The 21,939-nt window shown below is 42.6% G+C and overlaps 1 protein-coding gene across 2 annotated transcripts in view; it reads left to right on the top strand.

Moving 5' to 3' along the window:
• PTGS1 (prostaglandin-endoperoxide synthase 1) overlaps nt 1-21,939 on the top strand; it is a 150,275-nt gene that overhangs the window by 75,501 nt on the left and 52,835 nt on the right. For both annotated transcript variants that reach the window (XM_030207297.1, XM_030207296.1), the window contains exons 6-7: nt 16,421-16,602; nt 17,767-17,850. In XM_030207297.1, the coding sequence (XP_030063157.1) occupies nt 16,421-16,602; nt 17,767-17,850 (266 nt within the window). The remainder of the gene's footprint in view (nt 1-16,420; nt 16,603-17,766; nt 17,851-21,939) is intronic.

The following is a 21,939-nucleotide window of genomic DNA, read 5'->3' as shown; positions in this document are numbered from 1 at the left end:
AGATACCAAGAGAGAGAATTTAAAATAACAAATGCTCTGGATAATTATATATATGAAAAGTGAACAGTAGGACCCTAGAATGTTTTTTTTGTGGTTTTTAAACCATCCCATTGAAGGCAAAATTATATTTTTCCTTAAGTAAGAAGTTGAGGATGAACAGGAAGTGAAGACAACCCTTGGTGGGCCAGAGAAGTGATGCTGTTAATGAACAGAAGTTCTGACAAAATGCTAGATGATAGATTCAGTATCTCCCCAATTGCTTATCACAGATCTGAACTGCTGATCAAAAGCTTCCAGGTGCGGGCTGAGTTTCTGTTTTGCAACTGAGGAGGAGAGGCCCAGAACAAGAGGCAGATGTGTGGCTGCTGATCAACATTTAGTCAAACACCATTTAGTTGACTAGCAAAAAGCTTCAGGTTTAACATCTAGCACAACAGCCTGCGGGAAATGACCTTATTTGCCATCTTGTCCCTAAATTATATTTTGCCAGAAGTAGATATTACTTCTTTAAACACCTAAGGGTCCTTTTACTAAGCTGCGGTAAAAAGTGGCCTGTGGTAGTATGGGCATTTTGGCTTGTGCGGGGCCATTTTTTACTGCACCTGGGAAAAAGGGCATTTTTTAAATGGGTATGTGCTAAATTTAAAACTAGCTCGCCTATTTACAGCCTGAGCCCTTACTGCCACCCACTGATCTAGCAGTAAGGGCTCACGTGCTACACACGTAGTAACCATTCAGCGTACGCCAACTGCCGATTACTGCTGGAAATGCCGCATGTGGTAGAAAATAAAAAAATAATTTCTTCCGCCGGAATGAGCATGCACCAAATTGTTTATTGCTTATCGTTTATTGAATTTGCTATACCGCTTAGATGTGAACAAATCAAAGCAGTCTACAATTGAGAGCAATAACAACAACTGGTAAAATAGAAAAGAATGCCAGAGTATGACAGGAAAGAACTAACCACTATCATTAATAAAGGAAAAATCTGAAATTACCACCAGGTGGCACACTAGTCTGGCAGTAGTCACGTTTTGGCATGCGCTGCACTTGCGTAGGTCCTAACGTAGCTTAGTGAAAGGGCCCCCCTAATGAACTGTTCTAGATTTTTAGTCCATACTCTTATTATAATTGACTTTGCATTATTTTTATTTTTTTCATATTTGGGATGCCAGGTTGATAGGTCAGTTCTTTGTCGTAAAACTGAAAATTTACTCATGTTTCTGAGCCATAAACCTTTGGGCAGAGAGATATTTGATCACAACACTCGAGATCAATGAAGCCCCTTTTTTCTCAGGTGGTGTGAAGAAGGATCTCTCCAGGTTTCATCCACAGGAAGTGAAACACATTTCAGGGCATTACTGGGGAGGGGGGTGGGGGGGGGGGCAGTTCACATAGGTGTTGAAGTTCCTAATGTAACTTCCTCTTTCCACATCTGAACAGAACAAGAGAATTATAGGGATATCAGAAATGAAGATTTGTTTCAGGGGCCTTGGCTTTTTGGGATCCATGAGCAAAGGCACACACACTCCTGTAGGTGTTGTAACAAAATTAGTATATTTTACTAAAGGACTTAGGGGTCCTCTTACCAAGGCACAGTAGGCCTAACGTGGACCTACCGCATTCTAAAAGGGCACTATTGCGGGACGTGCTCAGGCATCCCACAGTAGTTTCCCACTCAGCACGCACTAATACCACACTGGAAAATATTTTTTTATTTTTCAGTGCAGGAGGTATGCCCATGGGCGGAGAGTAGGCATGCCTGTGCTAATCAGGTAGCATGGGCACATTACCACATACTATCCAATTAACGTGGGAGTAGCGCAGGAGCCCTTACTGCCTCCTAAATAGATGGCAGTAAAGGCTCCTATGGTAATGGCCACAAGCTAATGAGGAAATTAGCATGTGGCCATTACAAAAAAATATGGTGAGGCGGCCATTTTATCACCTCAGTGCACAGAAAACCCATGTGTTGACAACAGCACCGGCCACTTTTTAGTGTGGCTTGGTAAAAAGGACTCCTTAGTGATTTGCAAATGACAAAAGTTACATGTAGTAAGGATGTTTAGTAGGGATTGGCTGTTATTTGCAATAAAAGCAAACGGGGTGGGAAAATCCTTTCACAGCAATCAAACAAGCAACAAACAGAGTGGAGGAATGTTCCAAAGAACGGAGAGAAGTCCAATATCTTCTGAAAAGTTTATTCTCCTTAAAAGATCACAAAGCCACATGGACCCGACACAGACCGCGTTTTGGCTGTTACATCTTCCTCAGAGGTCACAGCTAGGGTTACCATGTGGCTCCAGAAAAAGGAGGACAGATTGAGTCAGTCTGGGTTTTACTTCCATTTCTTTCAATGGAAGCAAAACCCAGACTGGATCAATGTGTCCTACTTTAGCTGGAGTCATATGGAAACCCTCAGGATATGTGGTAATAGGTAACTAGGGGAGAATACTTCATCAGGAGTGTAATGAAAAACATAATCCTTGAAAGCAATAAGATGTGCCTGGTATTGCAGTGATCTATGATATCTGTTGAACTGCGATACCAGATGCATCTCATTGCTTTCAAGGATTATGTTTTTCATTACACTGCTGATTAAGTATCCCCCCCTAGTTACCTGTTATTTGCAATGACATGGGAAACGTTGCTTTCAAAGATTATGTTTTTCATTACACTCATAGAACTGAAAAATGAGCTTGCGGAGCTACTGCTAGTGATATGCAATTTATCCTTAAAATCGAGCTTGGTACCGGAAGATTGGAGGGTGGCCAATGTAACGCCCATTTTTAAAAAGGTTCCAGGGGAGATCCGGGAAATTATAGACCGGTGAGTCTGACGTCGGTGCCGGGAAAAATGGTAGAGGCTATTATTAAAAACAAAATTACAGAGCACATCCAAGGACATGGATTACTGAGACCGAGTCAGCACGGCTTTTGTGTGGGGAAATCTTGCCTGACCAATTTACTTCAATTCTTTGAAGGAGTAAACAAACATGTGGACAAAGGGGAGCCAGTTGATATTGTATATCTGGATTTTCAAAAGGCGTTTGGCAAGGTACCTCATGAAAGGCTACAGAGGAAATTGGAGGGTCATGGGATAGGAAGAAAAGTCCTATTGTGGATTAAAAACTGGTTGAAGGATAGGAAACAGAGAGTAGGGTTAAATGGGCAGTATTCACAATGGAGAAGGGTAGTTAGTGAGGTTCCTCCGGGGTCTGTGCTAGGACCACTGCTTTTTAATATATTTATAAATGATTTAGAGATGGCAATAACTAGCGAGGTAATTAAATTTGCTGATGACACAAAGTTATTCAAAGTCGTTAACTCGCAACAGGATTGTGAAAAATTACAGAAGGACCTTACGAGACTGGGAGACTGAGCGGCTAAATGGCAGATGACGTTTAATGTGAGCAAGTGCAAGGTGATGCATGTGGGAAAAAAGAACCTGAATTATAGCTACGTCATGCAAGGTTCCACGTTAGGAGTTACGGACCAAGAAAGGGATCTGGGTGTCGTCGTTGATAATACACTGAAACCTTCTGCTCAGTGTGCTGCTGCGGCTCAGAAAGCGAATAGAATGTTGGGTATTATTAGGAAAGGTATGGAAAACAGGTGTGAGGATGTTATAATGCCATTATATCGCTCCATGGTGCGACCGCACCTTGAGTATAGTGTTCAATTCTGGTTGCCGCATTTCAAGAAAGATATAGTAGAATTGGAAAAGGTGCAGCGAAGGGCGACTAAAATGATAGCGGGGATGGGACAACTTTCCGATGAAGAAAGACTAAGGAGGCTAGGGCTTTTCAGCTTGGAGAAGAGACAGCTGAGGGGAGACATGATAGAGGTATATAAAATAATGAGTGGAATGGAACAGGTGGATTGTGAAGCGTCTGTTCACGCTTTCCAAAAATACTAGGACTAGGGGGCATGCAATGAAACTACAGTGTAGTAAATTTAAAACAAATCGGAGAAAATATTTCTTCACCCAACGCGTAATTAAACTCTGGAATTCGTTGCCGGAGAACGTGGTGAAGGCGGTTAGCTTGGCAGAGTTTAAAAAGGGGTTAGTTTCCTAAAGGACAAGTCCATAAACTGCTACTAAATGGACTTGGGAAAAATCCACAATTCCAGGAATCACATGTATAGAATGTTTGTACGTTTGGGAAGCTTGCCAGATGTCCTTGGCCTGGATTGGCCGCTGTCGTGGACAGGATGCTGGGCTCGATGGACCCTTGGTATTTTCCCAGTGTGGCATTACTTATGTACTTATGTACATTAACTGTTCTCCCCTAGTTACCTGTTATTTGCAACGACTATTTGCAAAGGGAGGAAGTTATCAATATGGGCTACTGTTAGGATGGGTTATTTTACTGTTACGCCTGTTATTAGCATCTAAGTCTTATTACATAAAATGAGACTTATATGCTAAAATAATATGGCTTAGTGGTAAAATAACATGTCTTAACAGTAGCCCATACTGACAACTGACCCAAAGAGCATGCACTCTTTCTGAAATACTGTGCCCTCCTCGCAAACAGTGCATAATCTTTGCAGATAGTGTGACCTCTTTGCAAAGAGGGCACAGAATTTTGAAAGAATGCACACCCTTAACAACATTGCCCCCCAAATGAAAAGAAGACTAATCAAAACAAAACAAAATGAACAATGGTGAAAATGACATGAAAACCAAAACAGAACAAAGATTTCTAGGCTGTCCATCCTGAATGTTTATAGCAAAATTCCAAATAGTCATAAACACAGTTCATCAGCGAGAAAGGACTTCCTCTGACTTCAGAATTCCTATGAGGCTACTGATAGAACTGAAAAATGAACTTTCGTAGTTATTGTTAGTAATATGTAATTTATCCTTAAAATTGAGCGTGGTACCGGAAGATTGGAGGGTGGCCAATGTAATGCCGATTTTTAAAAAAGGTTCCAGAGGAGAACTGGGAAATTATAGACCGATGAGTCTGACGTCAGTGCCGGGCAAAATTACCGAGCATATTCAAAAGCATGGATTAATGAGACAAAGTCAACATGGATTTAGTGAAGGGAAATCTTGCCTCACCAATCTACTACATTTCTTTGAAGGGGTGAACAAACATTTGCTGATGACACAAAGTTATTCAAAGTCGTTAAATCGCGGGAGGATTGTGAAAAATTACAAGAGGATCTTACGAGACTGGGAGACAGGGCATCTATATGGCAGATGAAGTTTAATGTGAGCAAGTGCAAAGCGATGCATGTGGGAAAGAGGAACCCGAATTATAGCTACGTCATGCAAGGTTCCACGTTAGGAGTCACAGACCAAGAAAGGGATCTAGGTGTCGTTGATGAATATACATTGAAACCTTCTGCTCAGTATGCTGCTGCGGCTAAGAAAGCAAATAGAATGTTAGGTATTATTAGGAAAGGAATGGAAAACAAAAATGAGGATGTTATAATGCCTTTGTATCGCTCCATGGTGCGACCGCACCTTGAATATTGTGTTCAATTCTGGTCGCTGTATCTCAAAAAAGATATAGTGGAATTAGAAAAGGTGCAGAGAAGGGCAACGAAAATGATAAAGGGGATGGGACGACTTCCCTATGAGGAAAGGTTAAGACAGCTAGGGCTCTTCAGCTTGGAGAAAAGGCAACTGAGGGGAGTTATGATAGAGGTCTATAAAATAATGAGTGGAGTAGATGTGAAGCGTCTGTTTACGCTTTCCAAAAATACTAGGACTAGGGTGCATGCGATGATGCTACAATGTAGTAAATTTAAAATGAATCAGAGAAAAATTTTCTTCACTCAATGTGTAATTAAACTCTGGAATTCGTTGCCAGAGAATGTGGAAAAGGCAGTTAGCTTAGCGGAGTTTAAAAAATGTTTGAAAGGCTTCCTAAAGAAAAAGTCCATAGACCATTATTAAATGGACTTGGGGAAAATCCACTATTTCTTGGTTAAGCAGTATAGAATGTTTTGTACTTTGTTGGGATCTTGCCAGGTATTTGTGACCTGGATTGACCACCGTTGGAAACAGGATGCTGGGCTTGATGGACAAGGGGCATAGCTACGGTTGGGCCTGGGTGGGCCCAGGCCCACCCAATCTCAGCTCAGGCCCACCCAGTCTCTTTGACCCACCAATCGGTACTTGTCTTGTCTCTCTGACCCGCCAATCGGTACCAGTCTCTCTGATCCTGTCTTCTTAAGCCCTGGTTAGGCTGCACAGCAGCATGCAGCCATGTGGAAGCCTCCAGGCCTGTGACGGCAAGCAAAGAGAAGCCTTCCTGCCTGCCTTTTATATTGTTGCTGCAGTATTCAGGAAATCGGTTACCAGGACTTGCTTTGTTATGCAGCTGTATCTGCTGCTGCATGCTGCTAGCTGGAGTCTGCTCCCAGACCCGCAGGCGTGGGCCGTGCACAAAACGTCTGGCCCCCCTCCCCTGGCCCACGCACACAACGCCTGATCTCCCCGGTCAGCGCACATAGCGCCTGTCTCCCCTCTGCAGCCTGCGCACACAGTGCCTGGCCCTCCCGGCCCATGCACACAGCGCCTGTGTCCCCCCACAGCCCAATCACACACACTGCCTGTCTCGGTCCACGTTCACACTGTCCCCCTCCCCCCGCAGCCCGTACACACTGGTCTGCTACGGCTCGGGTCTCCCCCCATACCAGCCAGACACACAGCACACCAAGGAGTGTGCTCCTAGAACCCAGACACCCACATACACAATCATCAGGGCAGTAGACTTCTATATGAAGCTGAAGACCAACCAGGTAACAGGAAACTTTTTTTAGTTTGTGTATTGCTGTTGGGTTGCTGGGTGGGGGTGGGCTCTGCACTACCCAGGTTTAAAAAAATATTTAAATATAAAACTTTTTTTTGTTTTACCTGGGCAGTGCAGAGCTCACCCCCACCCAGAAATCCACCAACATTAAATATAAATGCTGGTGGGTTTCTGGATGGGGGTGGATTCTGTAGTACCCAGGATATGTTTATAAAATAAAAAGGTTTTATATTTAATGCTGGTGTACATCAGGATGGGGGGAGAGAGAGATTGGGAAGGGCAGGGCAGATGCCAGACTAGGGGGTATGGGTAAGGGGCAGGGCTGACGCTAGGCTACTGGGAGGAGTGGGGGGTACGGTAGGGCAGATAGAAAGGGAAGGGTAGGGCTGATGCCGGGCTCCAGGACAATTTCAAATTCTTGGTCCTTTATTCTGCATTTAATGATGGTTGATCTGCATTCTGCCTGTGACTGAGGTAAGAGATTCTGCTGGCATTTGGTGTGCATGGGGATCTCTATTAGTCTGACTCTGACTTGTCTGGCTTTTCAGTGAGACATGTATTGCTATTGTGTATATTCACTGCTGCCTTTTTAAAGGTGCAGTTATTGGTATTTGAGTGTTCAGAATTGGTGGTGTTAAGATTTGCAACATAGGTTCCGAATATGTATGTTGTAAGCTCTTTGAGCAGGGACTGTTCTTCTATGTTAAATTGTACAGCGCTGCGTAACCCTAGTAGCGCTTTAGAAATGTTAAATAGTAGTAGTAGTAGTAGTAGTAGTAGTACGTGGTTTATGTTGATGTAGGACAGCTGTGGGCCAGACTGTATATTAAAAATCCATCATCAAGTGCACGGCCGGTCTTAGGGTGAGGCGACCGAGGCGACCGCATAGGGCCTTGCGCTCAAGGGGGCCCCCGTGTGGCGCGCCTCCGCCCTGCCCCCGACCGCCCGAGTTCCAGTCCCACTCCCTTTGAATTTTAAAAACGGACAGCAGCGCCACCAACCTCCGCAGCACAGTGCGGGGGCGCCGGCTGACGTGCATCCATACCTCAGGATATCACGGGATGGACAGCGACGGCCCTGACCTCAGCCCACGCTGAAAGGAGCACCGGTTGGTAGGCCGCCCACCCAAACTACGAGGAGAGGAGGAACGCAGCTAATGCCGTGCACGCGGCAGCAGAAACGGATGAGGACAACTCTCGGCGGCAACGCCTGAATCCCGCCACAAGAGCCCGAGAAGTCTGTGCCCTGCTGGACCTGTGCCCCCACACAATCCGACGGCCGTGCTGGGATCGGCGTCCACGGGCAGGAGACAAAGGCGTGCGGACTGCCTGTGACTGAACTTCTGCGAAGAGTGGAGAGACCGCAGGTGGGACTCCAGGAGACTGGGATTTCACAGCTGAGGAGCCACGGGAGTCCAGACAGCGGAGAACCAGGGTAAGTCTGGATAGCACACGAGGGAGACAGGAACCTTCTTGGCAGGAGAAGTAGGCCTTAAAGCAATAGCCTCCTGCACTGTATATGTCTAAAACTTGAAGGGCTGTGAACCAGACCTAGCCTCACCTGCGATAGTGCCCATCTAATAAAAAAATAACTTGCTTAAAGAGTCGGGATTGGAAATAAAGAAACAAAATAAAACAAAAAAACAAACAAACCCTAAACTTAAGAGTGACCACACTGGGACAGACTATAGTTCCATCGAGGCCAGGATCCTGATTACAGTGACCAACCCAGGTCACAATTACCTGGCTACATCCTAAGGGAGTAACACAGATTTTATACTGTTCATCCCACAAATAAGCATTGGACCTTACCAAGTTCACCTTAAAACCCAGGTCATGAATACTTGGCTTTGGCTACACCTTAAGGAGTATAACAGATTCTATATTGAATATTCTATGCTGAATTCAAGATGGCCTTGAAAAGACGATCATAGGAGTAAGGTTGACTCCTAAAGTAAAAACTTCCTTCTTTCTTACCCAAGCACATAAAGAAATGACTGATAAAGACAACCTACACATGGCCCACTAGACGTGCGCTCCTAGAGATACCTGTTCCACCTTCACCCACAGAGTGCAGTAATAACCCTGCACACAGTGGATAATCTACTACCCGAATATACAACAGCCCAAAAAGAGACAGCACCAAAATGATCACCACCAAACTACTCCTACTAATCTACACACTGTCCATAATCCACCAAACACTAACCATCCCCCTCACAAATACCAACAACATACCCACTATACACAAGAGGGAGGCCTTGGAGCTGGCAGGGAAGGAGGGAGGCCTTGGAGCTGGCAGGGAGGGAGGGAGGCTTTGGAGCTGGGAGGGAGGACTTGGAGCTGGGAAGGAGGGGGGACTTGGAGCTGGGAAGGAGGGAGGAGCCCTGGAGCTCGGAGGGGGGCCGGGCCCTGGAGCTCGGACGGAGGGGATGGTCCTGGAGCTCGGAGGGGATGGCCGGCCCTGGAGCTAGGGTGGGGGTGGAGCTAGGGTGTGGGTGGAACTTAGGTGGAGCTAGGGTGGGGGCGGAGCTGGGGTGGGGCCCCATCAAATTGGTCTGCACAGGGCCCCGCACTTGCTAAGAATAGCCTTGATCAAGTGCATTATAAGGCATTATTTAGGAGTATCCCAAGAAACAATACTCACACCTATACATACATAGTGCCCACCCACATTAGCTCTGGGCCCACTGAAAATGTCAGGTCTGGCTAAGCCACTGTGATGGATCTTTGGTCTTTCCCAGTATGGCAATACTTATGTACTCCCAGGGATTCTGTAAGCTGTTGGGGGCACTCTTAGTGCCACTTCATTCACTCTGCTGATTTCTTTGTCTCCTCCTCCTCTTTAATTCTGTGACTCACAGGATACATTCTCTGTCAGAATGAGATCCTTTTTTTCCAGTGGTTTTCTTCTGACTTCTTGAAACGACTCACCTTAGTAAAAACCACTATTGTAACTCTCTTGGGTGAAGAACTTCTTCAGAACTAGACACTCTGGATTCATTCCTCTCCTGAATGTCTTTTCTCTCCTTCTTAAAGCATAATTCTGGATGACTCTCAAATGAGCAAGAAACCCGAGAGTCAGAATCCTGGTAAGGAGAAGCCAAAAATTCACGGTGAAGCCTCATACAGTTGCTTCAAACTGCATCCTGTCATAGTTTCCTAGACTCCAACTTGCTTGCAGTACTTGAAGACTAGAGTTGCCTTTTCCAGTTCTAGATCCTCTAGTGCCCTCCTGTGACCACAAGAAAAATGATAACTATATGAGGGTCATTTTGCTGTTAGGGAATGGATTAAGCCCTCAACAGATTACCTGCTGCTGGAGGTAGAGATTGAACAGAAAAAAAATTAACTTTGCAGGAAGGCTAATGATTCCATTAGTTGGAGCTACAATAAGAGATGAGAGAGCTAGAATATTTGGAGGAGAAAAACAAACCAAGATTGGCCAGGATTGACTTTTTATACCTAGAGTGGATCATTTTCATACAGCCCACATAACTGTAAAGTTCATGGGTACCATTTACTCATACATATTACAAACTGAGGGTTCCTTTTAAAAAGCCATGGTAAAAAGTGGCCTGCAGTAGTGTAGGCGTGGGTTTTGGGTGCGCGCAGAATTATTTTCAGCGTGCCTGTAAAAAAGCCCTCTTTTTGTTTTTCCCGAAAATGTACGTGCAGCAAAATCAAAATTGCTGTGCATCCATTTTGGGTTTCTGACCTTACCGCCATCCACAGACCTAGCAGTAAAGAATTTGTGCGGTAATGACCTACACCCGTCAGATGCCACTTGGTGTGCGACCGCTACGTGCGCCAGAAAATAAACAATATTTTTCAGACGCGTGTAGCGGACACACGCCAAAAATGAAATTACCCCAAGAGCCACACTGCAGTCAGGTGGTAAGTTCATTTTGGCATGCATTGGGCTTACATGGCTTAGTAAAAGGGGCCCTGAATATTTGCACTTTGAAAATTATCAGAGGACAAAGCACCTGCAGACCTTGTCTATTGGGAACCTTTTCTCACCAGTGTGCATACTTTTGAAAATTTAAAAGCAGGTGCATTGATTCAAGGTCCATCCTAACCCCACCCTGGTAACACCTCTGCTAAATGTGGCTAAAGGCACAGCATTGTAGAGAGAACATTAGTAGAAGGCGGCAGATAAAGACCTGAACAATGCACAGACTTTTATCCATACACAGAGTGAGAACAATTTTTAAATAGCCCATTCCCACAGCACTATTTTACACTTGGGATCATCTTTGAAAACCAACTTCCATACAAAGAGCTACTTTATGCATGGAAAAAACAGAGAAACACTAGGAAAAAGATTAAGTAGATTCATAGATAGAGAAGAAACTGGCCACAATGGAACTGAACTGAGCATGAATTCTAGAAGAGAATAAGAAAACCAGATGGAAATTATCCTTTTAAATCAGGTTAACAGGAGGTGAAATATTCAAAGATTTGATTGTACAATGACTGCTCAATATAGAGTTCAGACATGGCAGGTTGACAACTGGATCAGAGGAAATGCAGAGCTATTAACTAAACATAGTATTGAGTAGCTCAATGCTGCTAGCTTTATAATTCAAGAACATTTGCCTGATGTTTAATACATTGTTTAGAGATTAGGACAAATATTTATATTTCTTTGATATATTGTTTATTAGCATATTCTGACTTGTTTTCTTAAGAGCTATCACACTGTTATAGACTTGTGCTTTTTTCCTCTAGGAGAAAGTGGACAAACTCACGAACTGGTTTAATTGTGTAATTTCTTTCAACTTTATGTTCACGGGAATAATGGGAAATGTTTCAGGACAAAATGTACTTCTAGGTTCTAGCACTCTTCAGCACATATAAAACATTTCTCTCCCCTCTGGAGAGCTAAAGAACAGGAATGATTTCTTCTAGGTGTCACAATTCTGAAATCCAGATCCTAAACTGTGGAATATGGCATACTGCCTTGTTCAAAGATGGTTATGTATGACTGGTCATCATTTGCAATACTTTGACAGCGTAGCCACGGTCAAGTTAGCAATGTCAGGATCAGTGATGCCCTAATCAAACATATAGTTCAACTATTGTAACTTACTCCACATAATCCTGAGGAAACAGCTAAACTGCTAATTAGATTAACAAGCAAATTATACATGAAGGAATTCACCAGGAAACAATAAGCGTTGTAGCCAAGACTCAGCTTAAAACTCTTATAAATGAGAAAAGGGCCCTGAGATCTTTATTAATATCAACAGAGGAGGAAGTGCTTCATTGAGGAAGAAGATGATGAAGATTATGGCAGAAAAGGGCCATTAGGTCACCCAGTGTGTGTTTATTTGTGCTCACCCCCTGTGCCCTCACAGATTGTACTTGATCTGTGGCCTCCATTCCCCTGCCCACAGTGTCCCTTTGTCTCTGTCTCATGTATGCTTGAATTCTGCCACTGTTGTGGCTTCTAAAGTCTTCTCTGGAAATCTGTTCCAGGTCTACACCACCATCTCAATTTTAATCTTTCACCAGAAAAATAATCAGTAATAAATAGTACTCTTTAATACTGCCTTGGAACATTGGTATAGTACACAATCAGGGAGAACAGTGTTATTACTTTGCAACTAACTGTACATGCTTCAGCAGCCAATTTTCCATGGAGATCTCCTGTTGAAATATTGGTCTGTGAACTTCTCAGTAAGGGATGCACACAGAAAAATATTTTGGTTTGTTTTTGGGTCCATTTTTTTGTTAATTATTGAGAGTAAATTTGATTGATGTGAGTATAGTTTTTAATGCTTATAAATCAACTTTATACACATTAATTCAGAAATTTTATACACGTAAAATTGAGTTAGTGCATAAGATTGTTTGCATCAAAACCACGGACCGAATGCCCATACGTACTTTGGAGATCTCATAGCGCTAGGGAACAAGGTGGTAAAGCACAATTGGCTGAAGCAAATAGAGCAAAACTGATAAGACTACAATACAGAGCTAAATTTAAAACTCTATGCCTGATTTTCAAGGCCCTTAAAGGAAATGGCCCCAAGTACTTGAAGAACAGGATGACTCTCTACACACCTTCAAGGACATTAAGGTCCTCCCAAGGGGTATCCCTAACCACACCCTCTCCAAAAGACATTACATGATGTGATACCCGCAAGCGAGCCTTCTCTGGAGTAGCCCCCACACTCTGGAATACACTCCCTGAAAGGCTCCGCTTAACAGAAGACTATCTCTACTTCAGAAAACAGGTGAAAGTTTGGCTCTTCAACCAGGCTTTTAATGGAAGAAGTAACTAACTTCTTAGTCTCTCACACACACAAGGAGTGACACAAGTGGCACATACTGCAGCAGGACATGTTTATCCACTCCTACCCTAGCTGAGAAAATATTTAATTATCTCCCTAACCTCATGTGAAACTTTCTTTAAATTAGTCACCTTATACTCCTCTTACTTTCTTACCTATCTATATGTTCCATCTTTGCTTATACCCTATGATGTCTATTAAAATGTTCTATTACGTATTGTGTTGACATTGTAAGTAGTATACTATCCTGCTTATAATCGAATGAGAATAACGCCCAAGTTCCGACCTAAATCGGGAGATGGGCGTTCTTCTCACAAAAACAAATAAAGCGGCATAATCGAAAGCCGAACTTTGGACGCTTTCAACTGCACTCCGTCGCGGATGCGGACAAAGTTGACGGGGGAGTGTCGGAGGCGTGGTGAAGGCGGAACTGGGGCGTGGTTATCACCCGAACAGAGATGGGCGCCCTTCGCCGATAATGGATGCGTTTGTAGCTAGAATTTAGGGCACTTTTCCTGGACCCTGTTTTTTGACGAATAAGGCCCCAAAAAGTGCCCTAAATGACCAGATGACCCCCAGAGGGAGTCGGGGATGACCTCCTCTGACTCCCCCAGTGGTCACTAACCCCCTCCCACCACAACAAATGATGTTTCACAACTTTTTACTTTCACCCTCAAATGTCATACCCTCCTCCCAAGCAGCAGTATGCAGCTCACTGGAGGAGTTGTTAGGGGGTGCTGTGGACTTCAGGCAGGTGGACCCAGGCCCATCCCCCCCCTACCTGTTACAATTGTGCTGCTTAATGCTACTAGTCGTCCAACCCCCCCAAACCCCCTGTACCCACATGTAGGTGCCCCCCTTCACCGCTTAGGGCTATAGTACTGGTGTAGACTTGTGGGCAGTGGGTTTTGAGGGGGATTTGGGGGGCTCAACACCCAAGGGAAGGGTGCTATGCACCTGGGAGCTCTTTTACCTTTTTTTTTGTTTTTGTAAAAGTGCCCCCTAGGGTGCCCGGTTGGTGTCCTGGCATGTGAGGGGGACCAGTGCACTATGAATCCTGGCCCCTCCCACGAACAAATGCCTTGCATTTATTCGTTTTTGAGCTGGGCGATTTCATTTTCCATTATCGGTGAAAAGCAAAAACACCCAGCTCACACCTTGGCGAATAAAGCATGGGCGTCTATTTTTTTTAAAAAATACGGTTCACTCCGCCCCTTCACGGACCCGTTCTCGGAGATTAACGCCCATGGAGATAGGCGTTTCTGGTCGATTATGCCCCTCATAGCCATATTTTGTGTTGTTATTTGAATATTTTTACTATTGTCTATTGCTTATGTTTGATTTATTCTTACTGTACACCGCTTTGAGTGAATTCTTTCAAAAAGGCAGTAAATAAATCCTAATAAATAAATACATTTGTATCTAGATAAATTGTATAGCAGTATCTAAGATATAGCCTAATCTAGATGGTATAAAACAATGAAGCAATTAGTGCTAATGCTAGTTCATTTCATGGAAGATGAAGTATAATACACTTCTCATTTATAGACTTCACACTCAATGATTTTCGAAGCTACCTTGCTTGAGAAAGATAAATAAGGAATGTGCTGGATCTCCTCAGATCTTCTGTTTGATGGGGGAACAGTACCTCCATGACTACAGATACAACAGCATCCCTTGTAGGTCACTGAAATGTAACAAGCATTTCATGCTCAAATTTGTGACTAATGCACAAATATGCACATGTGAATATAGCCCCATGTGTAACTTAATTTAATAATGAGCTGATAATTGGTGTTAACGAGCAATAATAGACTATAATCGGCCTTAATAAAGCACCAATTAGTGGTTACATGTATAACTGCTATTAGTCTCTAATCTTAAGTTGCATGCTCAAATTCCAGAGCACACAACTCGAGGGGTGCATGGACCTGGGACGGGCATGGGCAGGTCGGGGGCATGCCTGGCCATTACAGAACCTCTGCCATCATGGCCAGGTTTCATTTTTCTTCTTCAGGGGAGGGGTTCAATTCATTAGTATTGAATTGAACCTCTTCCCTGAAGAAGAAAAATGAAACCTGGCCATGTCAGCAGAGATTCTGACTGTTTTTGAAATTTGAAGCTGCGTAGCTTTATTTTTTCCTGCAATGCTAATTAAACAAAAAATTCTTGAAAAATTATTTTGGATCAATGACGATTCACACTCAGCTACTTAAGATAAGTTGATTTTGCAGTATCTGTGTTGTTATATCTGAAGATCCATATTATCAAAATGATGTGTTTTGCAAAGTAGTTAAAGATATGTGAGTTGTGTATGATGCTGGGAATAATTTGGGGCCTACAGTTAGGTGTGAGCATTTACACCAGTCATTGAGCTAGGGTAACTGCTCATGCCTAAAGTTAGGTGCATAAATGCAGACTTATGCAAGTATTCTATAATGATACGTGTGAATGCAGCTGCCATTACAGAATCTGCACTTTGGGGTGGATTCTGTATACGGTGCCTAAAAAATCTGTGTGGAAAACATTTCCATTCAAGCGTATTCTATAAGTGGCACTTAGATTTAGGTGCGGTATATATCCCAGCACCTAAAACTACGTAAGTCCATTTACACCAATAGAAACATGGCGTAAATCCCAGCTTGTAGATTTAGGCGGAGCGGGCCAAATTCTATAACTATAAGCGTGGATTTCAGAACGCTCATGAAATGTCCATTTCCCCCCCTATTACCACACACCTTTTTGTCTGCATGCGTTAGAAGTTAGGTGCAGTGCATTATAGAATGGGGAAATTCTTTATATGGCCAATTAGTGCTCATTATTGCTTGTTAAGTGCTGTTATCAATGCTAATTATCTTGAGCCAATTAAGTTACAAGCATTGTTGTAGAATCCGCCTGGATTTTGGCGCAGATCTCTAGGCACACTATATAGAATCCAGGGGTTTGTTCGTATCATCCCAGTTTCTAACTTTAGTCAACCTTTTGAGAATTAACCCCATGACTATACTCAGAAAGGTTTGAAAACTAGGACCATTAATGCTATTTCTGAAACTGAAACACCTGTCACTATCCAGTCACTCACATCTCACTGGTATTTTTTCCTCGCACCCAATTCATGCATGCAGGAATTAAGATAGTAAGAGTGCTACTGGGTGAGCTGTTTTTGTCTTAGTTGTAAGGTAGAGAGTTTGAATTTCCATTTTGGTGGGGTAGAGGGGAAGCTGAAAGGGGATGAGATAATGCATTCTAATTTGAGAAAATGGTTGAACCCCAACGTATCATAAAGGTCACAAGATCTCCTGTAGAAAACATTTACATTGTCCCTTGTGTTTCCTTATTCTTTGTAGGAAAGAAGCAACTTCCTGATCCCTGGATCATTGCAGAAAGGTTTTTACTAAGAAAACAATTCATTCCTGATCCTCAGGGATCAAATCTTATGTTTGCATTCTTTGCTCAACATTTTACCCATCAATTTTTCAAGACATATGGAAGAATGGGCCGTGGATTTACTAAAGGGTTGGGACATGGGGTAAGTCAACATGGAATCTGCTTATTTGATTCTAGAGGAGTTCTTTAGGGTTTCTGATAGGGATAAATGAAATATAAAATTAATTTTTTTAAACCTGCTGAAATGGAATTGGGGAGGAGGAGATAGGGATGTAGGACCAGATGATCAGAAATGAACCAGCCATGAATCGAATTAATTGTGTCTTGAGTTGGATAAACTGGATCCATGCTCAACTCCACTTGAATCTCCGTATTTCTCTGAAGTATGGACAAGGTTAGTTGCAAACACCTGCAAGTTTGCATATAGATTTGAATTTGAATATTTTAAGAAATTAGAATCTGAATAATCATTTAAAACTGAACCAATTTGAATAAATCCAGATTGTATGAAAAACAAAAGTAGCAGTCAGATCCAAACCTGGATCTAAAGCAGGTTGTTAGGGATTCTCATCTCCATAGGTTCAATTGCCCCCTGCTGTCACACCAGCACAGGCAGCAAAACAAGTTTCAGATTTATGTAGATAATTTTTCTGATGCTCATAGATTTGTACAAGTAGCCAAGAGAATAAAGGGAATCTGAAGTACATAAGACAAAGCAACAACAACAACAAAACACCAAGGGTCTTTGAAATTGGGATAGCAAGCAAATCTTTATTCCAAGACCCAACATGGGCCATGTTTCGGCATGAATGCCTGCATCAGGGGTCTGTTAAAATAATACAAACATATACGCTTCACACAGAAAGAATCTACATAAACTCAACACATAAATTAAGACCCTAAAGTGAAGCTCATAAAATACATATAAACTGTGCACCTTAACATGTCATAGATTTAGAGTACCATAAATACATTGAAAAGTAATGTGAATGAGTAAATAAGAATCCATAAAAAATGAAGCTGGTGGTGCAAAATGTGACATAAATTATACTAGTAAAAGATGTTTATTCTATTTCACATTTGTAATAAGGAATGCTGGTCACAAATGATTTTCCACATGATATTTAGATTAAATGATTTGTTCTTTCACTCATTCATCTTAATTCATCACTCACTAATATGGTATCTCATATATTTCATGACACATTTTACACCACCTTTTAGTTTCATTTCTTATGGGGTGCCATTCAAGCTATCCGTTATAAACTGTGCCATTTCTGATAAGATTCTGCACTTATCTTTGCAGGTAGACCTCAGTCATATATATGGGGACACTCTGGATCGTCAGTATGCACTAAGGCTTTTTAAGGACGGCAAACTTAAATATCAGGTGGGTATCTATTTTTGTAAGGAGAAAATGATGACCCTTATTGAATTTCCTAGAACTTGAAAATGAAGGTTTCTTTTTCATAATTCTGCAATTCTATATCTATGGAAGATAACATTCAGATCAACTCATTGGAAGTAGAATTTTAGTTTAGTTTAGTTTAATTTATTGTTATTTAACATACCACCTTACCTAAAATCAAAACGGTTTACAAATAAAATCGATAAAAAAGCATAAAGAGAAAGAATAAAGAATACCAGCCATAAAGATAAAGTAACAACATTGACCTCCATAAGCAGAGAGCGTTTCAAAGAGGGAGCCAACAAACTATTTTTGTTAGAATATTTCTCTGACAACAAAATACCACACTGATGGGTGACATCTTCTGGAGCCCTGCGTGGGAACTGCTCCCCAGAATCTTATGGAAGCTTCTAAGGATGGTGCACCATGCATGTTTGCACCTTCCTGCCCGCCATCATGTGGGACCAAGCCAGTCTAAGCCAGTCTTCTCTTTTATGCAGAGCAGAGTGGTTGTGATTCCTCTGATCTTCCCTCAGCTTGCATATCTGAAATATTGGCGTTTATTTCTCCAGCTTTTCGTGCAATTTTTCTTTCCTTGTGTAAGTGTTTGCATGGGGCCAGTGCCTTCTATTCCCTTTACATAAGAAGAACAGCCATACTGGGTCAGAAAAAATTTTCATCTAGCCCAGTATCCTGCTTCAAACAGTGGCCAATCCAGGTACCTGGTAGAAACCCAAAACAATAAAACAGATATTTTGCTGCTTATCCTAGAAAAAAGTAGTGGATTTTCCCAAGTGCATCTTGATAATTGCTTATGGACTTTTCTTATAGGAAATTATCCAAACCTTCTTTAAACCATGATAAGCTAACTGCTTTTACCACATTTCTAACAACGAATTCTAGAGTTTAATTACATGTTGAGTGAAGAAATACTTTCTCTTCTTTGTTTTAAAGTTACTACTTAATAGCTTCATTGAATGCCCCTTATTCCTAGTATTTTTGGAAAGAGTAAACAAGCAATTCATGTCTACCTGTTCTACTCCATTCAGGAGCCCTTTTACTAAGCTGCGTAGGCGCCTAAGCACACCCAATGTGTGCCAATTCAGAACTACCGCCCGGTTACTGCATGGCCTGGGTGGTAATTTCATTTTTACGTGTGCCCACTACACATTTTATGGCGCGCGGCGCTAACCGGGCAGTAATCAGCATTGCATGCACTGATGATTAAGTGAATGGGTGGTGGTAAGGTCTCAGGCCCAAAATGGATGCATGCCAATTTTTATTTTGCTGCACGTCCATTTTCAGCCAAAAAAAGGTCTTTTTTGCAGGTGCGCTGCACCAGCACAGGCCACTATTTGGCGCACCTTAGTAAAAGGACATCTCAGTATTTTATAGACCTCTATCATATCTCCCCTCAGGCATCTCTTCTCCAAGCTGAGGAGCCCTAGCCGCTGTAGCCTTTCCTCAAAGGGACATTGTCCCATCCTCTTTATCATTTTTGTTTCCCTTTCTGTATATTTTCTAATACTAATATATATTTTTTGAGATGTGGTGACCAGAATTGCACACAATATTGGAGGTGTGGTTGCACCAAGGAGCAATACAAAGGCATTATAACAGTCTCATTCTTGTTTTACTACTACTACTACTTATCATTTCTAAAGTGCTACTAGACGTACGCAGCTCTGTACACTTGAACATGAAGAGACAGTCCTTGCTCCACAGAGCTTACAATCTAATTAGGACAGACAAATAGGACAAACAAGAGATAAGGGAATATTAAAGTGAGGATGATAAAATAAGGGTTCTGAACAAGTGAATAAGGGTTAGGAATTAAAAGTAGCATCAAAATGGTGGGCTTTTAGCTTAGATTTGAAGATGGCCAGAGATGGAGCTTGACGTACCGGCTCAGGAAGTCTTTTCCAGGCATATGGTGCAGCAAAATAAAAGGAATGAAATCTGGAGTTAGCAGTGGAAGAGAAGGGTGCAGATAAGAGAGATTTACCCAGTGAACAGAGTTCCCGGGGAGGAATGTAGGGAGAGATGAGAGTGGAGAGGTACTGAGGAGCTGTAGAGTGAATGCACTTATAGGTCAATAAGAGGAGTTTGAACTGTATGCGAAAATGAATAGGAAGCCAGTGAAGTGACTTCAGGAGAGCGCTAATATGAGCATAACAAAACTGGTGGAATATTAGTCGTGCAGCACAATTTTGAACAGATTGAAGAGGAGAGAGATGGCTAAGTGGGATACCTGTGAGAAGCAAGTTGCAATAGTCTACGCGAGAGGTGATAAGAGTGTGGATGAGGGTTCTGATAGTTTGCTCAGAAAGGAAAGGGTGAATTTTGGTGATATTATGGAGAAAGAAACAGCAGGTTTTAGCAGTCTGCTGAATATGTGCTGAGAAGGAGAGGGAGGTTACGAGCTGATGAGACAGGAAGGATGAGAGTGTTATCCACAGAAATAGAGACTGGGGGAGGAGGAGAGGTTGGTTTAGGGGGAAAGATAAGAAGCTCAGTCTTGGTCATGTTTTGTTTCAGATGGCGCTGAGACATCCAGGTAGCAATGTCAAACAGGCAGCCTGATACTTTGGGCTGGATTTCAGCTGAGATTTCTGTTGTGGAGAGGTAGATCTGGGAGTCATCAGCATAAAGATGATACTGAAAACCATGGGATGAGATCAGAGTACCAAGGGAAGAAGTATAGATGGAGAAAAGAAGAGGTTTCAGGACATATCCCTGAGGTACACCACCTGACAGTGGGATAGAAGTAGAGGAGGATCCACTAGATTATACACTAAAGGTATGCTGGGAGAGATAAGAAGAAAACCAGAAAGAACAGAGCCCTGAAATCCAAGTGAGGACAGCGTATCAAGGAGTAGGCTGTGATCAACAGTGTCAAAAGCAGCAGATAGATTGAGAAGGATGAGAATTGGATCTGGCCAGGAATAGATCATTGGAGACTTTAGCAAGCGCTGTTTCGGTTGAATGAAGGGGGCGAAAGCCAGATTGAAGTGGATCAAGAATAGCTTGATATTAAAGAGAGTCAAGGCAACGGCGGTGAACAGCACGTTTAAGTATCTTGGATAGGAAATGGAGGAGGGAGATGGGGCGATAGTTGGAAGGATAGGTAGGGTCCAGTGAAGGTTTTTTTAATGAGTGGTTTGACTACGGCATGTTTGAAGCCATCAGGAACAGTCACAGTGGATAGTGAAAGATTGAGGATATGACAGATAAAAGGGATGACATTAGGAGAGATAGTGTTAAGCAGATGGGTGGGAATAGGATCAGAGGAACAGCTAGTTAGTTTTGAGGAGGAAATAAGATGTGTAGTTTCCTCTTCAGTGATTTCAGAAAAGGAAGAACAGGAGGCAGGAGTTGGAGGGTTGAGAGAATGGACTAAGGGAAGGAGAGATGGAGGTGACCTGGTTGAGAATTCAAGTTTAATCTTGTGAACCTTATCATGAAAGTACTCAGCCAGAGTCTGGGGGGAAAGTGAAGGGGGGTTGGAGGTGAAAGCACTTTGAGGAGAGAGTTCAGTGTGGCAAAGAGACGTCAAGGGTTTTCCATTCCTTTCCTAATAATTCCTAATATTCTATTTGATTTCTTAGCTGCTACTGCACACTGAGCAGAGGGTTTCAGTGTATCATCAACAATGACCCCTAGAGTCTTTCCCTGGTGGTGACTCCTAAACTGGAACCTCTTTTCCACATGCATCACTTTGCACTTGCTCACATTATGGGTCATCTGCCATTTGGATGCCCAGTCTCATAAGGTTCTCTTGCAATTTTTCACAATCCTCTTGCAATTTAACAACTTTGAATAATTTTGTGTCATCAGCAAATTTAGGGCCTCTTTTATCAAGCCGCGCTAGTGGCTTCCTGTGCAGTAATGCCGACAGAGCCCATTCACTTTGATTGGGCTTCACAAAATTTTAAAGCAAAAAACCCCCAAAACACTTATCTCATCTTGTAGTGGAGTCATGGCCTAATGGTTAGTGTAGTAGGTTGCGGACCTGGGGAATTGCGTTCAATTCCCACTGCTGCCTGATGGTCAGCAGTAGGTTGAGATCCC

The sequence above is a fragment of the Microcaecilia unicolor genome, chromosome 6 (assembly GCF_901765095.1).
Source record: "Microcaecilia unicolor chromosome 6, aMicUni1.1, whole genome shotgun sequence".
NCBI classification, from domain to species: domain Eukaryota; kingdom Metazoa; phylum Chordata; class Amphibia; order Gymnophiona; family Siphonopidae; genus Microcaecilia; species Microcaecilia unicolor.
The sequence above is the reverse complement of the archived record's forward strand: the minus strand, read 5'-3'. Positions and strand labels throughout refer to the sequence as shown.